The following is a 22028-nucleotide window of genomic DNA, read 5'->3' on the forward strand; positions in this document are numbered from 1 at the left end:
AATGTGCTTAAAAATTGTTTTGTAAGTAGCTGTCTTAAATAGATTTGTTCACCTATAGCACCTATAGCATGTTTTTCTTTAAAGCAGGAGTTGGGAGCAGGGAGGCTCTTCATAAAGTGCACCTGCTAACTTTTTTGGTTGTTGTTGTTTCAGCTAGTTTACTCCTACTACTTTTTAGTTGATCAACTTAGTTCTTTGTAAATTTTCATTAGGGAGTAGTGTTTTTTTTTTTTTTTTTTTTTAAAGGTTTTATTTATTCCTGAGAGACACACACAGAGAGGCAGAGACACAGGCAGAGGGAGAAGCGGGCTCCGTGCATGGAGCCTGACATGAGATTTGATCCCGGGACCCCAGGATCACACCCTGGGCCAAAGGCAGGCGCTAAACCGCTGAGCCGCTCAGGGATCCCGAGTAGTGTAGTTCTTATAGCTTGACGGTATCAAATGGAAAAACAGGAAGTGCTAAGGATGATTTTCTTATTTTTTTTTTTAAAAGAGCCAACAAAGAGCTTCCTTTTTTTTTTTTTTTTTAATTTTTATTTATTTATGATAGTCACAGAGAGAGAGAGAGGCGCAGAGACACAGGCAGAGGGAGAAGCAGGCTCCATGCACCGGGAGCCCGACGTGGGATTCGATCCCGGGTCTCCAGGATCGCGCCCTGGGCCAAAGGCAGGCGCCAAACCGCTGCGCCACCCAGGGATCCCTGATTTTCTTATTTTTAAAAGCTCCTTTCAAGATGTAATTCTTCAAAAATTAGACAGTGATTTAGATTTTATGTTGACTGTATTTATCTTTTTTCCCCAAATTCTTTTATTTATTTATTTTTATAAAACCTTAGTAATTGTGCTACTATTAATAGAAATGGTTAGTGGTAGCAGTAGCTGTTGATTGTTTATGGTGGTTGTTAAATCAACAGTTTTAAAAATTTCTGTTGAGTACTAAGGCTGGTATCTTAATTGGCTAAGACTGCCATAACAAAATATCACAGATTGGGTAGCTTAAAGTATAGAGATTTCTTCTTCTAAGAGCAAGAGAGTGGGTTATGGGCGGAGGAAGTGGAAGAGAGAATCTGAAGCAAGCTCTACCCCCAGCAAAGATCCTGATGTGGGGCTTGATCTCATGACCCAGAGATCTTGACCTGAGCCAAAATCAAGAGTTGGACACTTAACTGAATGATCCATCCAGGTGCCGCCCCCCCCCCCCCCGGAATTCCTTTCTTAAAGTCCTGGAAGCTGGAAGTCCAAGATCAAGGTATTGGCAGACTTGGTTTCTCCTGAGACCTCTTTCCGGCTTGTAGATGCTTGCTTTTTCCTTGTGTCTTCACATGACCTTTTCTCTGGGTATGTGCATCCCTGGTGTCTCTCTTCTATATGAACAAAATTACTATTGGATTAGAGCCCTGTTTTTATGATGTCTTTAATCATAATTACTCCCATTCCCCCCGAAAGGCCTTATCATCAAATATAGTCACATTGAGGTTAGGACTTCAGCAGGTGAATTTTGGTGGGGATACAGTTCAGTCCATGATAGCCAATATTAACATATCCCATTTTAGGCATTGGATGGTTTCCTGTTTGTGGTGAATCGTGATGGAAACATTGTATTTGTATCAGAAAATGTTACACAGTATCTGCAATATAAGCAAGAGGACCTGGTTAACACAAGTGTCTACAGTATCTTGCATGAAGAAGACAGAAAGGATTTCCTTAAAAACTTACCAAAATCTACAGGTAGTCTTTTAATGTGTATTTTCTAAATAAGTTAAAATAATTTCCTTGACTATTTCTTAGAAAATTGAATGTACCTCTTAGGAAGTGAAGTGATCAGACTTGTGCAGAAAGGTAGGTAGTTAATAGCAAAAGTTTCAAATATGACCTCGGTGAATTTAGAATTTGGTGTACATTTCATGGAGCTAAAATACATAGTGAGTTACCAAATGATGAGATTTCTGTTGAAATTGAAGTTACTCCAATATTATATATGTATAGCCACTGTGAAATGTCTGTGAAAATTACTGTGAAAAACATAGTAATGAGAATATACAGCTTAAATTCTTGATGATAGTCACAGACTGAGTTGCCAGCTTTTTAAAAACCTTTTCTTTTGTTTTCCAAAGTTAATGGAGTTGCCTGGACAAACGAGACCCAGAGACAAAAAAGTCATACATTTAATTGCCGTATGCTGATGAAAACACCTCATGATATTCTGGAAGACATAAACACTAGTCCTGAAATGCGCCAGAGATATGAAACGATGCAGTGCTTTGCCCTGTCTCAGCCTCGAGCTATGATGGAGGAAGGGGAAGGTAAGGTCAACCACGTTTGAGATGTTCATCACAGAGCTGCCGCATTTGTAGTTCTGTAATTTCCATTGTTACATTCATTTACTGAATTCCACATCTTTACTTGCCAGTAGAATAGACTTGTCCAAAAGTTAAATATAATCCTTACCTGGCTAAATTTTTATTGTAGATTTGCAATCCTGTATGATCTGTGTAGCACGCCGCATTACTACAGGAGAGAGAGCATTTCCCTCAAACCCTGAGAGCTTCATTACGAGACATGATCTTTCAGGTAAAATCACGCGTGCATGTGTGTGTATACATTTTGTTCATTTGAGAGCTTTTGTAAAAGTTAACTATTTCTACAGCCTGTACTATCATGTATGTGCCTACACCCACTGTAATGAATGCTTTGCATGGATTATTTTTTAGGTTTCTTATGCAACTCTAAGATTGACTAAGACTCTTGGTGTTTGTGTTGGGTATTTTTGACACTTAAAATCCCTCAAATAAATAAAAATAAGTGTAGAGGCACCTGGCTCTCTCTCCAAATAGCATTTCAAATAAGAAGCTAATATTTCTTTTCTCTAACTTCAAATAAATTTTCAAAAATATAGGTAATTTCATGAGAATTACTAGGAATAATTTTTGATACCCACATGAGCTTTAGTCTTGATTTGCCCTTTTGTGATTATGGGAACAGGATTAAAGCCAGTATAAATCATAAAGCATAACGATGAAGGTAAATGTGGTGTCAGTCTTTGCTGTATTTACCTTCAGGTTTACTCTTTGTGATCATCTAACCCTGTGTGGTGATGCCAAGATTTGTCTTATAGGTGCCATCTCAGAGATGAGGAAATAGGCACGGCGACAGAGAAGTTGAGTTACTTGCACAAGATCCTGGCTGATAAGAAAGAATTTGCATCTAGGCCTGCCTGATGTCATGGCCTGTATTATCTGTGTCCACCATGTGGGCCTGCAATAATTAATTTGGTAAAATGAAGTAGGTTTAAATAAATATCTAACATACCTACAGCTATTATGTGTGTGTGCACATGTATGTACGTATATGTACACATACATACATAACAATATTTTACTGTAAAAAAACCTATTTTTGTAGTAATTGGTAATTTTATGCCAGGTTTAGTTTCCTGTCTTGAGGCTGAGATTAATTTTCACAGATGAAACAATAGCAAAAGAGTTCTTTGTATTCTTAATTGAAAAATCTGTTTACACTGATAAATATTTCATATTGGAAATTTTTTTTCTTTATTTACCTTGAGATAATCAAACCTGGTGACAGGAATCTTTATGTGAATATTTACCTCCTAGAGTGGTTCTTTCTCTGTATATATTATGATTTGGCAGACTAAATTTTCTCCCTAAATAACAACATTTCACATTTTATAACTTAAAATACTAAATAGGAAGCTTTACTCAAGTAATTAGTGACTAGAATCTTTAAAATTATCTCATTAATGTTTTCTTACAAATTACCAAGCAGGAAAAATCAGATAGTTTCATCTGGGTCACGTCTGAGAGCCATCTTCTCATAGTTGGTATTTTCCAGTTGCTCTCTGTTCTTTTATATGAGTTTTGTTGTGCTCAGCACAATACTTTTTTTGGAGAGGCTTTATTCTCTGTCCCTGATGTAAGCTTTTGCTGAGCATCTATTTTGTGTTTGTCATCTGGCTCTTGGAGCTAAACCCAGGGGAAGTGGTTGAGGACAGAACATCCTTATTCTGAGCACAGCGCATAAACATTTACTCTTTCCTGGAATGCATTTGTCCCTTCTTGCTAGGTCCTCTACTCCTTAAGTTTTTGTTTTTGTTTTAATATTATTAAAGGTCTGAATTTTAAACAGATTCTTAGACCTAGGGCTCAGCCAGCTCATCTACATTAGTGCCTTTGTCATTCCCAGTAGCATTTTTTAGAACTATCTTTCACCTTGCGAAGCGTTACAAATTTTCCAAATCCAAACCTGATTTTCTTCAGCATTTTTACTTTTTTGACAAACACATCATGGAGAAGATAAATAGATTGGAAAGCCTTTTCTGTATCTCTCCCAATCTGTCTGGAATCAAATTATTGACCACTTCTTTGAAGTCATTTGTCTGCATCTCTTGAGTCAGGATTTCTGTCACCTTCCTGATTTGGCTGTCCTGTTGGTGCTGAACATAAGAGGCTGTCTAGATCTGAGTATTGCATATTTTAATAAGGCCTGTGCAGAACAGACAGAAACGACCATTGCTAGTCTTGACAGCAACAGTCTGACATTCTGTGACCAGGGAGAATATTTTGTTGTGGAAATCCATGTCCTGAATGTTGATAACACAGCTTTTGCCCAGAGCATCCTCAGTAATTATTTTGAATTTTTAAAATGTGAGTTCAGCATTTTGTAGACCAGCAGGTCTGTCTTCAAAAGCACAACTCTTAAGGCCATCAGAGGCAATTTTGGTCCCTTTGACAAAGTTCTTAGTACTAAGTGTTTTCTGAATATTCTAATATGGAACATAGCTTGTGCTTTCTTCTCATACCACTCATTCTTTGACAATGGGTCAACTACTCTTTTCTTGGCTCCTTTTAAAAAAACTTTTCAAAAAAGATTTTTTAGAGAGCAAGCACACAGGGGCCACGGATTTGCATAAGGCAGAGGGAGAAGGAGAGAGAAGATCTTAAGTAGGTTCCATAATGGCTTGGAGCCCAGTGAGGGGCCCAATCTCATGACCCTGAGATCGTGACTTGAGTTGAAATCAACAGTCGGAGGCTTAAACAACTGAGCCACCAAGGTGCTCCTCTACTTGCCTCCTTTTCCACACTTTTTGTAAGGTGTTTATTCTTGCCACCTTGCCCTGGTACTGCTCAGAAAGTGTAGAAAGCCCTAGCCATCCTTTTTTTGTAAGGATCATCTTCATGAAACCTTTAATTTCATAGCATTTTTGAGTTACATTAAGTTTTGTCTTGCTAGTGTATTTGATGTTAAGCAAAAGTTGTCAGAAACTTCTAAAATTGTAGAAATGAGTGTTTGGTTAACCTTCCTGGTTTAGATTTTAAGTATTCAAAAATGCTGTCACCTCTCAGATGAAAAGAATTGTTCCTGCTAGCTGTGTAGGCCAGTATTTTCATAGTTGCAGAGACAAAATGTCTTCAGATGAACAATTTTAGTGGTAGGTGCTTATTTTCCTTTAAGTGAAAATGAACCTAAGGTTATCCGGACACGTCAAATTTTGTATAATCAGAAGGCGAAAAGACTTCTTTGATACTCTTTTACGTTTTGTACAGTAGAACATTTAATGTAAGAGTGTCCTATAGGACACTTCTTGAAAAGAAAAGCTTTACATGTAGCAGAGAAGGTGGAGCAGAGATTTAAGTGTCTTTATTTTATTCTTCAGTGCTAAGCCGTGAGGTGTGCAACCAGTAAAATACTTGTGGGTTGGATTGAAACTTTTATTTTCTGTTTAATAGGAAAAGTTGTTAATATAGATACCAATTCACTGAGATCCTCCATGAGACCTGGCTTTGAAGATATAATCCGAAGATGTATCCAGAGATTTTTTAGTCTTAACGATGGTCAGTCCTGGTCCCAGAAACGTCACTATCAAGAAGGTAAAGAATTTTGAGTTTGATTCTCGGTCTTGTTATTGTGGTTATATACTATAAAAGATTAAGTATATACATGGCCATAGTTGTTGTTTTTTGTGTGTAGGGTAGGAGAGTGATTCTTTAACATTCTTTAGTCTGCTTATAATTTTTGAGCAGGTCCAGTCTTTTCACTGATTTTGAAAATGTGGCACTTGAAGTACATTACCTTTCTCTCTTCTGTGTCTCTGTTTTGCCATTGTAGTCACTGGTAATGGTATATTTTCCCCAACAGCTTATATCCATGGCCATGCAGAAACCCCAGTGTATCGATTCTCATTGGCCGATGGAACCATAGTGACAGCACAAACCAAAAGCAAACTCTTCCGAAATCCTGTCACAAATGATCGGCATGGCTTTGTCTCAACCCACTTTCTTCAGAGGTAATGATAGATTACTGTGTCTCCTCGCATTAAATGAAGCAGTGTTCTCAAGATGCTTTCTTTTTTTTTTTGTTTGTTTTTTTTTTTTTTTCAAGATGCTTTCTTAATGTAAAAGTAAAAGATTTATCAAGAGAAAAAGCAGGAAAAAAAAAAAAAGAGGAAAAGCAGAGACATTGGATTTGCTGAAGTGAGTTTAGATTCCTGGATTGTGAGATATCTCTCTCTATATATCTCATTTTAATATATGTGCTACTGAAGCAAGCACATATTTTTAAGGTTATATTATTAAGTACAAATGTATTTCTTCATTAGATAATTACTTCCTGGGAAAGCTGGGGAATGGGAAGGCTTGTGGATAAAAGAACATAAAAAATCTGACTACTGCTGTTACCTTTCATTTTTAATGATATGTTTACATTGCTTCTAGGGATTGAATTTAAAATTTGAAAGTAGACTTTAAGAAAAAAGGATATTTATTGCTTTTGCTAATGGTAAATGAACAGCACACGGAACAACAGAATAGTCACATATTAGTTACTCTGAGTGATTTGCAGTGACCTCCAGGCTAGCATGTAGAGATGTGGCAGCTATAGTAAAGCCCTGTTATAATCCTAGCTACCCGGGTGGTTGGTCCTTTGCAGTGCTGTGCTCTCACTCATTTAGATTCTGTGGCATATAAAAAAAATAAGTTACTGGGTTTATAACTAGTCAATATTTAGATTGGAATTGACCCTAAGTATTGGAATGGTGCCTAGGAAGTTAAGCTCCTGGACACTTATTTCATCATTAAAAAAAAAAAGTGAATGCTTTAATACATGCCTGTAATATTTTAGTGCAAGTTTGTCCTTTTTCTTTGCAGGGAACAGAATGGGTATAGGCCAAACACGAATCCTGTTGGATCAGGCATTAGACCTCCAACAGCCGGATGCAACAGTTCGGTAGGCGGCATGAGCATGTCGCCAAACCAAGGCTTACAGATGCTGAGCAGCAGGCCCTATGGCTTGGCTGACCCCAGCACTACAGGGCAGATGAGTGGGGCTAGGTATGGGGCCTCCAATCCCATAGCTTCAATGAACCCTGGGCCAGGCATGCAGTCACCATCTTCCTACCAGAACAGCAACTATGGTCTCAACATGAGTAGCCCTCCACATGGGAGCCCTGGCCTCGGCTCCAGCCAGCAGAACATCATGATTTCTCCTCGTAACCGTGGGAGTCCAAAGATGGCCTCACATCAGTTTTCTCCTGTTGCAGGTACTGGTGTTGGCATTTCCTTTATTTTTTCTTCCTCAGTAATTCTTTACTTCTTGTTCTGTTGTAATCCTTATAAAGTTAGTTCATTTTATAAGAGAAACTTTGACGAGTTCAGTGGTGTTTTGTTAGAGCATCTGATAGTTTAATTCTTTCCCTGATTTCTCTCCCAATCTAGGTGTGCACTCTCCCATGGGATCTTCTGGTAATACTGGGAGCCACAGCTTTTCCAGCAGCTCTCTGAGTGCTCTTCAAGCTATCAGTGAGGGTGTGGGGACTTCTCTCTTATCTACTCTGTCTTCACCAGGCCCCAAATTGGATAACTCTCCCAATATGAATATAAGCCAGCCAAGTAAAGTGAACAGTCAGGATTCCAAGAGTCCCCTGGGCTTGTATTGTGACCAGAATCCAGTGGAGAGCTCAATGTGTCAGTCAAATAGCAGGGATCACCTCAGTGAGAAGGAAAGTAAGGAGAACATTGTCGAAGGGTCAGAGAATCAGAGGGGTCCTCTGGAAAGCAAAGGTCATAAAAAATTACTACAGTTACTTACCTGTTCTTCTGATGACCGTGGCCATTCCTCTTTGACCAACTCCCCCCTGGATTCAAGTTGTAAAGACTCTTCCATTAGTGTCACCAGCCCCTCTGGGGTCTCTTCTTCCACTTCTGGAGGGGTGTCCTCCACGTCGAATATGCACGGGTCACTGCTGCAGGAGAAGCACCGGATTCTGCACAAGTTGCTGCAGAATGGGAATTCACCCGCAGAAGTAGCCAAGATTACTGCAGAAGCCACTGGGAAAGACACTAGTAGTACAGTGTCTTGTGTGGAAGGAAATGTCAAACAGGAGCAACTAAGTCCTAAGAAGAAGGAAAATAATGCACTTCTTAGATATCTGCTGGACAGGGATGATCCTAGTGATACACTCTCTAAAGAATTACAGCCCAAAGTGGAAGGAGTGGACAATAAAATGAGTCAGTGCAGCAGCTCCACCATTCCTAGCTCGAGTCAAGAGAAGGATTCTAAAATTAAGACAGAAACAAATGAAGAGGTAATTTGTTCTTTCTGTATTCCAGCTTAATCATTGTTTAATCATTGCCTGCGTTAGACCATGTGTCATATGCAAAATCATACCTTCTATTTTAGGTTTATGTAATGGAAGTTACTCTTGAGCTGTCCTTTATGATATTTTGGACATCAGTAAAGTGTATTATGATGCAATTTTGAAGTATCAGATGTGTATGTTTTAAATTGCAACTCTAATTCGAACCAATTAGTAGCCAGTTTGAAAAGTTTTATGGAGTTTTTTTTTTTAATTTTTATTTAAATTCAATTAATATAATGTATTATTGGTTTCAGAGGTAGAGATCAGTCATTCATCAGTCTTATAAAACACTCAGCGCTCATTACATCATGTGCCCTCCTTAATGTTCATCACCCTGTTACCCCGTCCCCCACCTACCTCCCCTCCAGTGACCCTCAGTTTGTTTCTATGATTAAGAGTCTCTTGTGGTTTGTCTCTCTGATTTGCCTTTTATTTTTCCTCTTTTCCCCTGTGATCCTGTGTTTTGCTTCTTATATTCCACATATGAGTGAGATTATACGATCATTATCTTTCTCTAATTCACTTATTTCACTTAGCATGATATCCCCTAGTCCCATCCATGTTGTTGCACATGGCAAGATTTCATCTTTTTTATGTCTGCATAGTATTCCATTGTATATATAGACCATATTTTAATCCATTCATCTGTCAATGGACATCTGGGCTCTTTCTATGGTTTGGCTTTTGTGGACATTGCTGCTATAAACATTGAGGTGCAAGTGCCCCTTCAGATCACTATATTTGTGTCTTTGGGTTAAATATCCAGTAGTACAGTTGTTGGGTCATAGAGTAATTCTATTTTCAACTTTTTTGGAGTGGCTGCAGTAATTTGCATTCCCACTAACAGTGTAAGAAAGTTCCCCTTTCTCTGCATCCTCACCAACATCTGTTGTTTCCTGACTTGTTCATTTTAGCCATTCTGACTAGTGTGAGGCGGTATCTCATTGTGATTTAGACTTGTATTTTCCTGATGCCGAATGATGTTGAGCTTTTTTTCATGTGTCTGTTGGCCATGCGTATGTCTTCTTTGGAGAAATGTTTGTTCATGTGTCCTGCCCATTTCTTGATTGGATTATTTGTTCTTTGGGTGTTTAGTTTGATAAATTCTTCAGAGATTTTGGATCCTAGCCCTTTATCTGATACTTCATTTGCAAATATCTTCTCTCATTCTTCTGGTTGTTTTTTGGGTTTTTTGCCTGTTTCCTTTGCTGTGTAAAAGCTTTTTATCTTGATGATGTCCCAGTAGTTCATTTTTGCCTTTTTTCCTCTTGCCTTTGGGAGAGGTATCTAACAAGAAATAGCTGTTGGAGAGGTCAAAGAGGTTGCTGCCTCTGTTCTCCTCTAGGATTTTGATGGATTCCTGTCTCACATTTAGGTCTTTCATCCATTTTCAGTCTAGTTTTGTGTATGGTGTGAGAAAATGGTCCAGTTTCATACTTCTTCATGTGGCTGTCCAATTTTCCCAACGCCATTTGTCAAAGGACTGTTTTTTTTCCGTTGGATATTCCTTCTTGCTATGTTGAAGATGAGTTGACCATAGAGTTGAGGGTCCATTTCTGGATCTGTGTTTCATTGATCTGTGTGCCTGTTTTTGTGTCAGTACCATACTGTCTTGATGATTACAGCTTTGTAATAGAGCTTGAAGTCCAGAATTGTGATGCCGCCAGTTCTGGTTTTCTTTTTCAACATTCCTTTGGTTATTTGAGGTCTTTTCTGGTTCCATACAAATTTTAAGATTATTCCACTTCTATGAAATAAATTGATGGTATTTTGATAGGGAGTACATTGAATGTATATAGATTGTTCTAGGTAGCATAAACATTGTAACAATATTCTTCCAATCTATGAGCATGGAACGTTTTTTCCATTTCTTTGTATATTCCTCAGTTTCTATCATGAATGTTCTATAGTTTTCTGAATACAACTCCGTTGCCTCTTTAGTTAGGCTTATTCCTAGGTATCTTATGGTTTTGGGTGCAATTGTAAAGGGGATTGACTCTTTAATTTCTCTTTCTTTTGTTTCATTGTTAATGTATAGAAATGCAGCTGATTTCTGTGCATTGATTTTATATCCTGCCATGTTGCTGAATCCTGTATCAGTTCTAGCAATTTTGGGGTGGCGTCTTTTGGGTTTTCCATATAGACTATCAGGTCATCTGCAAAGAGTGTGAGAGTTCGATTTCTTTGTTGATTCAGATGCCTTTTATTTCCTTTTGTTGTCTGATTGCTGAGGCTAGGACTTCTAGTACTATGTTGAACAGCAGTGGTAATGGTGGACATCCCTTCTGTGTTCCTGCCCTTAGGAGAAAAGCTCTCAGTTTTTCCCCATTGAGAATGATATATACTGTGGGCTTTTCATATATGGCTTTTATGATAATTGAGGTATGTTCCTTCTATCTTTACACTGTGAAGAATTTTAATAAAGAAAAAGGATGCTGTACTTTGCCAAATGCTTTTTCTGCATCTATTGAGAGGATCATATGGTTCTTGTCCTTTATTAATGTAGCGTATCATGTTGATTGATTTGTGGCTGTTGAACCAGCCTTGCAGCTCAGGAATAAATCTCACCTAATCAGTATGGACAATAAATAAGATGTCAGATCGAGAGTTCGGAATAATGATTATAAAGATAGAAAGTGGGCTTGAAAAAATCACAGCCAACACTAGAGAATCCTTTTCTGGAGAAATAAAAGAATTAAAATCTAATCAAGTTAAAATAAAAAACTATAATGAGATACAATAAAAAATAGAGGCTCTGATTGCTAGGATAAATGAGGCAGAAGAGAGAATTAGTGATACAGAAGGCAGAATGATGGAGAATAAAGAAGCTGAGAAAAAGATATAAAGAACTACTGGATCACGAGAGGAGAATTTGAAAGAGAAATGATCCCATAAAGTGAAACAATAATAGAATAATTGTTAGAATGAATAGATTGGGTCATTTAAAGGGATAGTAGAAAGAAACAGGAAGAATAAAAAAACTTGTATTAAGTAACAGAATTTTGATTTGTACCTAAAACCAAGTTTTATACTGTACATGATCTCATTCTATATAAGGGTTTCCCAAACCGTACTTGAGGAACACTCTTCTGGGAGATGTTAGTCTGCACCTGAGAAAATCGTATTCTTGGGGAAGTCTTACTGTTAGGATGTCTGTTTAATTTTGTTTTAATTCACTGCTCTCTAAATTTGTTGAGTTCTTTTTAAAGCATGCCTGTGAATCTCTTATTGAACATCAGCTTGTTGCTTTCTTAAGTAATCACACTTGTTTTCATAAGGTAGATGTAGAGGCAGACCTCTCTGTCAGCTAATGATCCTGAGTAACAGTAGCTGGAAAATATCTCACAGTTTGGGAATTAAAATTCTATTACAGATTTTTTTTTTCTATTACAGATTTAAAAATGCCCCTTGAAAAGCACTTCCAAACCCAGAGGATTTATTTCTGTAAACTGATCTTAGTTTCAAGGAAAAAGGTTTGGGATAGGGGTCTTAAGACGCCAGACTTAAAGTTAGGCATTATCTTATTTATTTATTTGAGAGAATGACAGAGCACACAGGCAAGGGGAGGGGCAGAGTGAGAGGAACAAGCTGACTCCCTGCTGAGCAGGGAGCCCAACATGGGGCTCCATCCCAGGACCCAGAGATCCTCACCCTAGCCAAAGGTAGACACTTAACTGAGCCACCCAGGAGCCTTCTGAAGAATATGTTTATACCTATGTATCTAGTAATGTTAATTAAAAATAAATCAACACAGGTTAATTAAAAAAATTTTTTTTTCCAGGGATCTGGAGACTTGGATAATCTAGATGCTATTCTTGGTGATCTCACTAGTTCTGACTTTTACAATAATTCCATATCTACAAATGGTAGTAATCTGGGAACCAAGCAACAGATGTTTCAAGGAACTAATTCTCTGGGTAAGAAAGAACTAGGTTTTATTCTTGCTACCTTTTAAAAGTTTCTGCACACTGGTATGTACAGTGACCATATGCAGGTTTGAACTGCATATGTTTACTTACACGTGGATTTTTTCCTATAAATACAGTACTGTAAGTATATTTTCTCATTTTTTTTTTTTTTTTTTAAGTAGGCTCCATGCACATTATGGAGCCTACTGCAGGCCTTGAACTTTTTTTTTTTTTTTAAAGATTTTATCTATTTATTCTTGAGAGACAGCGAGAGAGAGGCAGAGACACAGGCAGAGGGATAAGCAGGCTGCATGCAGGGAGCCCAACATGGGACTCAATCCCGGGTCTCCAGGATCATGCCCTGGACTGAAGACGGTGCCAAACCGCTGTGCCACTGGGGCTGCCCAGGCCTTGAACTCTTGATCCTTGAGATCAAGACTTGAGCTGAGATCAAGATTTGGCCACTTCACCAACTGGGCCACTCAGGCGCCCCTCTTATGATTTTCTTGTTTATTTTAAGATATAATATATGATACATATGACGTACAAAATATGTGTTAATTGACTTATTGATAAGTCTTTTGGTTAAGTAGGCTACTAGTAGTTAAGTTTTTGGAGTTAATAGTTACATGGATTTTTGACTGTCCTGGGGGCTTGGTGCTCTTAACCCTTGTGTTGCTCAAGGGTTAGCTGTATTCTTACACTAAGATGGGAATCAAATTAGTATTTTTTTTTAAGATTTTATTTATTCATGAGAGTTACAGAGAGGCAGCGACATAGGCAGAGGGAGAAGCAGGCTCCCTGCGGGGACCTTATGTGGGACTTGATCCCAGGAGCCCGGGATCATAATCTGAGCCGAAGCAGACATTCAACCACTGAGCCACTCAGGTGCCCCTCGAATTAGCATTTTTAGCTTCAAAATACATATCATGCCTCTCAGTTTTTTATAATTCATAGTGCAAATATTTTAAAATGTTCTCTGGGCATTTTCGTATTCTTTTTTTTTTTAATTTCCCATTTTTAAAAGAATATGCTAATAATCATGGAACTTCTAGGAAAATTTTCATCTTTAGTTGCTCCAGATTAATAGTAGCTACCAGAGCATATATTTCTGTTAGACACAGAGACTTGAATTAAAAAGCAGCTCAAACTGTGGATTGAAACCTTTCCTGTGATACTTGTGGAACCTTGTCATTTATCTGTGAGGCTTTTCTTCTTTTAGCGTTTGCTGGTTCTCCTGCAGCCTCTCTTCCACAGCTGTGTGGTTTCCTCATTCATCAATTTAAGAAGGGAATACTACAGGTAGTGATGGAAGAAGAGCTCACAGACACCAGAAAGAAAAAAGGAGGAAACTTTATGTTTCATTACTTGTTTAATTAGAGGGCAACTTACCTGGTTACATTTAATTAAAAATGTAAACAGAGAATCCATCTAATTAAGTACATGTAGGGAATAACCTCTAGGAGTTTGAACATTGATAACATTTTCAATATTAAGTGAAGCAGAATATGAATGAGCTTGTCAGGCTGTGGAACAGTGCCCAGTATATCAGCCAACACTGAGACTCTTGCTTTTACTGTATTTGGAAAATGAGGGAAATTTTTCCTTTCCCTGCCTCCTCCTCCTTCTCCCCTTCCCCTCCCCCCTCCTCCTTCTTCTCCCTTCCCCGTCCCCCTCCTCCCCCTCCTCTTTTTCATGCTCAGTGTTTATTTTAGTAAGAAAGACATTCTTGTGTGGTATTGGTATTTATGTGTTGTCTTTGATTACTTAAGTACCAAGTTATCAGAAGATTTTTATATATTGTGCACTTATGTTTCAACAGGTTTGAGGAGTCCACAGTCTGTGCAGGCCATTCGTCCCCCATATAACCGAGCAGTGTCTCTAGATAGCCCCGTTTCTGTTGGCTCAAGTCCTCCAGTAAAGAATATCAGTGCTTTCCCCATGTTAACAAAGCAGCCCATGTTGGGTGGGAATCCAAGAATGATGGATGGTCAAGAAAATTATGGCTCAACTATGGGTATGTTATTTATAATCAGTATTTATGATTAAAATTTTCTTTTGGGTAAAGTAAATTTAAAATACTTAAAGCTATTTAAATAATTGAGATTAAGTAATAGGGTTTTGAATAACAGCATATTATTTCTTTCATGGGTTTCTGTAATTTATTCTACATCTTGGTTACTTAAATTCTCAAGGAAGCTACTGACTACATGGCAATAGTTGCCTATCAAAAATGTCTTAGAAAATAAATGTCTTAATAGTTGTCCAGCCCTATTCTTATGATGACAAAGCACTTTTTGGGTAAAGTTTGTGTGTAATGACTGTACTTATATATATAGGAAGGATTTTAGTATAATATGAAAAAGACATAATCATTTCTACTGTTTTAGGTGGACCAAACAGAAATGTGACTATGAATCAGACCCCTTCCTCAGGAGACTGGGGCTTACAAAATTCAAAGGCCAGTAGAATGGAACCTATGAGTACAAACTCCATGGGAAGACCAGGAGCAGATTATAATGCTTCTTTACCCAGACCTGCAGTGGGTGGCTCGATGCCCACCATGCCTCTGCGGGCCAATAGCATCCCAGGGGCAAGACCAGTGTTGCAGCAGCAGCAGCAGCAGCAACAGCAGCAGCAGATGCTTCAAATGCGTAAGCATCCCCTTTATAAAAATAATTAGATGATTTAGGGTAATTTTTGTCATTGCCTTCTTTGAAAATGAATCGCCTTTTTCTTCCACCAGGGCCTGGTGAGATTCCCATGGGAATGGGGGTCAGTCCGTATGGCCAGGCAGCACCATCTAACCAACCAGGTTCCTGGCCAGATGGCATGTTGTCCATGGAACAAGGCCCTCATGGGACTCAAAATAGGTGGGGCTTTATTATATGACTCTGTAGAAAATGTTAGCATTGGATTATCTAGAAAAGGATCAGAGCACAGAAACAGACCTGAAAGAGAATGAGAAAAACTCACTGTGATTGAGGTGCTTGGCTGCCATCTGGGCATTTGTCTGACTGTGTAAAAATTGAGGTGAAGCAGCAAGCCAGTGAGGGAGGAGACCACCCTATTGTTTAGCTCTTAGAACCAGTGAGTGGTCAAACCAGAGAGGATAAATTACCACCAGTTTGAGAAGATAAGTGGTGTTCAGAGAATGAGCCTCAGTTTTCTGGCAGGTTAATTTTTAAGGATTTGATAATTCTTTTCTAAAGTTATTTAAAATACTTCGGTGATGATGGTGGAAGTGAACTGCAGCACTCTGTTTTTGTGAAGGAAGATGTGGATTATGCCTGTATTTCACTTTTATTTTGCTTGGTCAGTAACTCATTTACATGAAAGCCACCTGTCAACATCCAGTCTAACTTGAATTCTATAATAGATTAAGCAAAGAAAAAAAAATGAATCGATCTATTGAGTAGACAGTGGTGTAGCCATGTGAGTTTATTAGCCTGAGTGCTTCTATATTCAATGGAGAACAAATGGTCTCATGGAATTTTTTCTGAGGCAGAATGAATATCTAGTTCTATGCCCTTCTAAATATGTTGGAGGACTGTGGCATCTTACTGTAGGTGTATGGAGTTGGTACTATACTTGTTAATACGTGAGCTCTGTGGGCCAAGGATAACAAAAAGTTATTTTGGCTGCTCCCAACCTCAGTTTGTTGATAGTTCAACTTTTTTCTTTTTTGTCTTTTGTCTTTTGTCTTTTTTCTCCTTTTCCTTTTGCTTTTCCTTTTCCTTTCCCTTTCCCTCCTCCTTCTTCCTCTTCCTCTTCCTCTTCCCTCCCCTCCCCTCCCCTCCCCTCCCCTCCCCTCCCCTCCCCTCCCCTCCCCTCCCCTCCCCTCCCCTCTCCTCTCCTCTCCTCTCCTCTCCTCTCCTCTCCTCTCCTCTCCTCTCCTCTCCTCTCCTCTCCTCCCTCCCCCTGTCCCCCTCCCCCTCCCCCTCTCCTCTTCCTTTTCTTTTTCTGGTCCTTTGTTGATTTCTTCAAGTTAACAAATATAACTACTACCACCTCTGTTCTTGTATGGCCTTGAAAACCGCACTCTCTCCTATCCCCCTTGACCTCTGCTATTCCCAAGTGTCTAGGGGTCTAAATAATTACATTTTGGTGGTGGGATTGTAAGCTAGATATGTATAAGCTAGATGTGGTAATTGTAAGATGGCCTGGAGAAGTTTAAAACTGTGGGCCTTCAATTTAAGTTGGTGCCATTTGCTCTTCTCTGTTACTCGGTTTATTTATGGCTTTTCATATTTTAGTTATTACTACATATTAAAAATGTGTGTGGCTTGTGTGTGTGTCTTAAGAGGAAAAGCAGCATTGACATTGATTGCAAGTCTCTTTTTAGGCCACTTCTTAGGAATTCCCTGGATGATCTCCTTGGGCCACCTTCTAACCTAGACGGGCAGAGTGATGAAAGAGCATTGTTGGACCAGCTGCACACACTCCTGAGCAACACAGATGCCACAGGCTTGGAAGAAATTGACAGAGCTCTAGGCATCCCTGAACTTGTAAATCAAGTAGGTAGCATTAACATAGAAATGGAAGTGTAGATGTGTCCACTTTCAAATGTGCATGTGTGTACGCACATCTGTGAAGCCATGTGCAAGAATGCCTGCATGTGTATCTTTCCTATTATTTGTATTACATCACTACGTTCATGGAGGCCAGTATTACATCTAGAAATTCTGCCAGTAACCCGCTGTTTTGTAGAGCTGTCCAATTTTAGGCAGCTGTAGCAATGATCCAATAAAACTTCTATGCAGTTTTAAACTGCTTTTTACTTAAGTTAGTTGAGCCCTCATTTTTATAATTAACCCTTTTTACTACCTGGCCAACTTGTGTATACTCTAAGGAGACAAGCTTTTTTGTGTGTTAAACCAAACTCCTTTACAGTAGTGAATATGAACATCTTAACAGTAGCATTTCTTATTCCCAGTTATCTGGGCAACCTTATGAAAATATGTCATTCAGAAACCTGTGTTTTTGAAACTGATACATTTTGTAGTGGTCATTTAAAGAATTGTATGGGGGTAGTGTATAGAGCTGTATACTTAGTGATAATAAGGCAAGATTCTCAGGAGGTTATTAGTCTTTGAGGAGACGTGTACATAAAGAATCATTCTCCATTGTAGCAAACACTGTCACAGAAGTTTGTAAAGGATGATTGGGAAATGTAGAGCACTGATGATATATGCCTCAAGCGATACCATTCTCATGCCCTTGGCACTGAAGAATGATGTCTCACCTGGCTGAGGTGGACGTGAGGGTCGTACAGAGACTGATGAACTGCTTTTCGTAATTTTATTTAAGCTGGAAAGAGCTTTCTCTCTTCTGATGATAAAATAGTGGTCATTAATGTAAAATCTGACAATGATAAAAAAAGTACATACTAAAAAAATCTTGGGGGGCACCTAGGTGGTTCAGTGGTTCAGATCTATCTGCTTTTGGCTCAGGTAGGTCCTGGGATTGAGTCCCTCATCAGGCTCTCTGTGGGAGCCTGCTTCTCTGCCTATGTCTCTGCCTATCTCTGTGTTGTGTGTCTCTCATGAATAAACAAATAAAACCTTAAAAAAAAATGTTGGGGCACCTGGGTGGCTCAGTTGGTTAACTGTCTGCCTTTGGCTCAGATCATGATCCTAAGGTCCTGGGTTGGAACCCCGAGTCAGGCTCCCTGTTAGTGGGGAGTCTGCTTTTCCTTCTCCCTCTGCACCCCACTGCCTGCTCATGTGCTCTCTCACTCTTTCTCAAATAAGTAAAATCTGTAAAAAAGGTAAAAAATTATCTAATCCCGGCACAAAGAATCATTGGTAACTCTTGAGTGTATATTTATTTTTTATTTATTTTTAAAATCCTTTTTTTTACTTTACCTAAAGACTTTTTATCTTTTTAAAAGATTTTATTTATTCATGATAGACATAGAGAGAGAGAGAGGCAGAGACACAGGCAGAGGGAGAAGCAGGCTCCACGCAGGAGCCCGATGCGGGACTCCAGGATCACGTCCTGGGCCGAAGGCAGGCGCTAAACCGCTGAGCCACCCAGGGATCCCCTTGAGTGTATATTTAAAAAACACTTTGGTAACCTATTTTGCCTATGAAAGCCATCTTCAGTCATCCTTTAAAATTTTTTTGTTTTCATTTTTAAAAGTAATTAATCTCTATGCCCAGCATGGGGCTCCAACTCAGGAGCCCGAGATCAAGAGACATGTTCCACCAACTGGGCCAGCCAGGTGCTCCTCAGTTCTCTTTTTTTTTTGTTTAATATATATAGCTTTAATTTTGATAGCCATATAGCATCTGTTACATTGAACGGTATTTAACCAGTACTCTACTGATGAAAATTTAAATTGTTTCTAAATAATTATCATAAACAATTCTATGAATTGCTCCATCTTCTTCACTTAGGCTGTTTTCTTACCTACAGTCCTAGAGGAAGGTTGATTGGGTTAGAAAGAGTACATATTTTAGAGGTTTTGCTACATACTTGAGTGTTTTCCTGAAGGTTCATACAGCTGCTTTCCCACGCAGAGGCTGATGATTGGAGTTCCTTAACTTCACAAGCACTGTGCTGTGGCCCAGGTAGATGAAAGACACACAGTATGGATGAGCAAGTGATGAGACAAATACTGAGTATGATTCTTCTAAATCTTTTCTGATCTGATCAGTGACAGAGATGCTTTATTTTTATTTTTTTAAAGATTATATTTTTAAGTAATCTCTGCACCCAATGTGGGGCTCAAACTCACAACCCTGAGATGAAGAGTCACATGCTCTTCTAAACTGAGCCAGCCAGGTGCCCAGTGATGCTTGTTGATTTTTTTTTTTTTTTTTTTTGTTAAAGAGGGCGAGAGAAGGAGGCTGGGAGGGGCAGAGGGAGAGGAAGAGAGAGAATCTTAAGCAGGCTCCATGCCCAGTGTGGAGCCTGATGTGGTGCTCAATCTCAAACCCTGAGATCATGACCTGAGCTGAAATGAAGAGTCAGGCTTAACCGACTGAGCCACCCAGGAGCCCAAAGAAAGATGCTTGTTCTAAATTGTATTTTGTTGATTTGCAAGATTGAACATACTTTATGTCTTTTGGTCATTATATGTGTTTTTAAAATAGTTTTCTGATGGGGTTTTTGTTGATCTGCAACAGTACTTTCTGTAAGTTAACAAATAAGTAGATTCTTTCATTTAATAAATATTTGTCTTCTGTATGCCAGTTAGTCTTTTTTTAGAGGCTGAGGGAGAGAGGCAGTAGTGAACAAATTAGTTTCTGTTCTCAAGGTTTGCATTGCCTTGGAGCAGGCACACAATGAGGCAAGGAGCCACCTGGATGGAGGTAGACATGGTATGGCAGAGATTAGCAGGAAGGACCTAGGATACTAGGAAACTGTGTGTCATAAAAGATCCGTTTCTTAGGGTGGGGGTAGGCTTTCAACATTTTTCTTTAAAAGTCCTATCTGAGCTGTGATTTGAAGGCTGTTTAGTTGTTTAATATATTTGAATAGTTTTCCCAGTTTCTTTTTAGTGGGGGCTTTTTTTTTTTTTTTTGGTTTTGTTCTTTAGTTCAAAAATGTTTGTATTTTCAAGTCCAGGATGATGAGATAAAGAATTAATGGGAATGGGGTGAGTGGTCAGGAAAGCTTTTTCTGGGGAGATGACCTGTAAGTTGACATTTGAAGGATGAGATGGAGCCAGCTTGGCAAACAGCTAGGGGAAGAATATTCCAGAAGAGGTACAGCTAACTCAAAGGCCTCAGGCAGGGAAAGGCTTGGGGGTTCTACCAAGTGACAAAGTCCGTGAGAACAGAGAGGGATTGCTGTAAGACCACATTGGAGAGGTAAATGGAGGAGGCTACTTCCACAAAGCCATCTTATGGAGTCTGGAATTTTTCTGCTATGTTGGGTAGCCATGGAAGATTTTAAGCAGGGTAGTGACGAGACTTGCTTTCCTTTTTTGTTATATTTAATTTTTATTTTTAGCAACGTAACTTGTGTTTGTAACTGTAAAAAGGTATAAATACATACTTTTTGAAGAATCACACGCATTTGCCCCACTCAGATATTGAAACTCAGCTCTTTGGGAATATTTCTAAGTACTGTGCATATGCAGCTACTCTTCATCAGCTTCAGTCTGTTATCTTTGATTTATTGATATGATAGTTGTGCATTCATAGTCTCTTATCTGAGAATCTTGGGGTCAGGTGTGCTCTGGAATTCTGGAATTTTTGGATTTAGAAAGATAAAATGGTACATATATGCCATATATTCTCTGATTCCCCTTGTGGAGTTTTGAGCAATACTGTCATTTTAGGCAGTAGTGTATCATCAAATATGCTAATATTTTTATAGCCAAATAGATAGGTGGTCACACTGAGTGGACATCTAGAGGTTTTTGCTTCATAAAGTTCAGGTCAAGTTTTGCTATTAAATACATTTCATGCTGAGGAGAAATTGTTATTTTGTAGAGTTTTTTTAAATTTCCAGGTAAGAAACCGTGGATCTATATTTAACCCTCCTGGCTCTAATATATACTCTCACATCCATACTCATTATGAGTACAAAGGCATGTGCTCTCTTTACACCAATGTAATCATGTCTTCTTTTGTTAAATAGGTGGTCAATATTTAGATTATCTTGGCATGTTGCTAAGTCAGGCATAGTTGGTAAGGATTTTGGTTTTTGTCTGATTTTGAGTTAACTGCCTTCTTTAAAATTCGCTTTGTTTTTTACACATTTAATACTAATCCTCTCTAGATACTACAGTAGAGCTATAAAATTTCTCTTCATTTTTTTCTTCACATGTTCAGACACATTAGATAATCCCTCAGTTCTTCCTTCCCTCTCGAGGTTCTGTTAGTCAGCTTCACTCTGTCCTAAGAGGCAGGTCTAGACCCTCTTCTGTGTCGCAGCTCCCAGCTCCTTGGTCCCAATAGCTTGCTTTCTTGCTTTGTTACTTTGTTTTGTTCCAGTACTGTTTCTGTTAACTTCTCCATCCCTGATGCATGACATAAAGTATGTTGGGCCCTTTATTCCACCCTAAGCATGTCTGGCTGTGTATTCAATTTTGGGTTGAAAATAATTTCCTCTTAGAATTTTAAAAGAATTGTTTCACAGCTTTCTGACATCCAGTGTTGCCATAGACTTGTATATTCTTGCTCTTTAGTGTATTGATTGTCTCTGGAATTAACTCAGGAACTTTTCCTCTCTGAGGTTGCATGAAGCCTCATCAAGGTGGGGGGCCCTGTTGTCTCATTCATTCTGTTGTATGTCATATGCACAGAGACTCCTTTTGGTTTGGGGACATTTTTGTGTATCATTTCTCTTTTCTTCTTAATTAGTGAGTTTAGTTGTGTTTGTCAGTAATGGGGCTGAATATTTCTAAAGCTTTTCAGACATGTCATTTGGTATCATTTCTTTAATCATATTATCTCTTCTGTATTTTCTTACATCTTAGGGATGTGTATTGACATATTGGCTATTACAT

The 22028-nt window shown here is 38.7% G+C and overlaps 1 protein-coding gene across 6 annotated transcripts in view; it reads left to right on the forward strand.

Annotated features, from left to right (window-relative positions):
• The window catches only part of NCOA3 (nuclear receptor coactivator 3), a 145395-nt gene that overhangs the window by 112112 nt on the left and 11255 nt on the right, over positions 1-22028 (forward strand). For all 6 annotated transcript variants that reach the window (XM_025470338.3, XM_025470339.3, XM_025470336.3 and 3 more), the window contains 12 exons: positions 1555-1729; positions 2116-2304; positions 2471-2572; positions 5749-5889; positions 6158-6305; positions 7165-7556; positions 7732-8600; positions 12436-12571; positions 14385-14579; positions 14953-15216; positions 15309-15435; positions 16908-17079. In XM_025470338.3, coding sequence (XP_025326123.1) covers positions 1555-1729; positions 2116-2304; positions 2471-2572; positions 5749-5889; positions 6158-6305; positions 7165-7556; positions 7732-8600; positions 12436-12571; positions 14385-14579; positions 14953-15216; positions 15309-15435; positions 16908-17079 — 2910 coding nt within the window. The remainder of the gene's footprint in view (positions 1-1554; positions 1730-2115; positions 2305-2470; positions 2573-5748; positions 5890-6157; positions 6306-7164; positions 7557-7731; positions 8601-12435; positions 12572-14384; positions 14580-14952; positions 15217-15308; positions 15436-16907; positions 17080-22028) is intronic.

The sequence above is a fragment of the Canis lupus genome, chromosome 24 (assembly GCF_003254725.2).
Source record: "Canis lupus dingo isolate Sandy chromosome 24, ASM325472v2, whole genome shotgun sequence".
Lineage (NCBI taxonomy): Eukaryota > Metazoa > Chordata > Mammalia > Carnivora > Canidae > Canis > Canis lupus.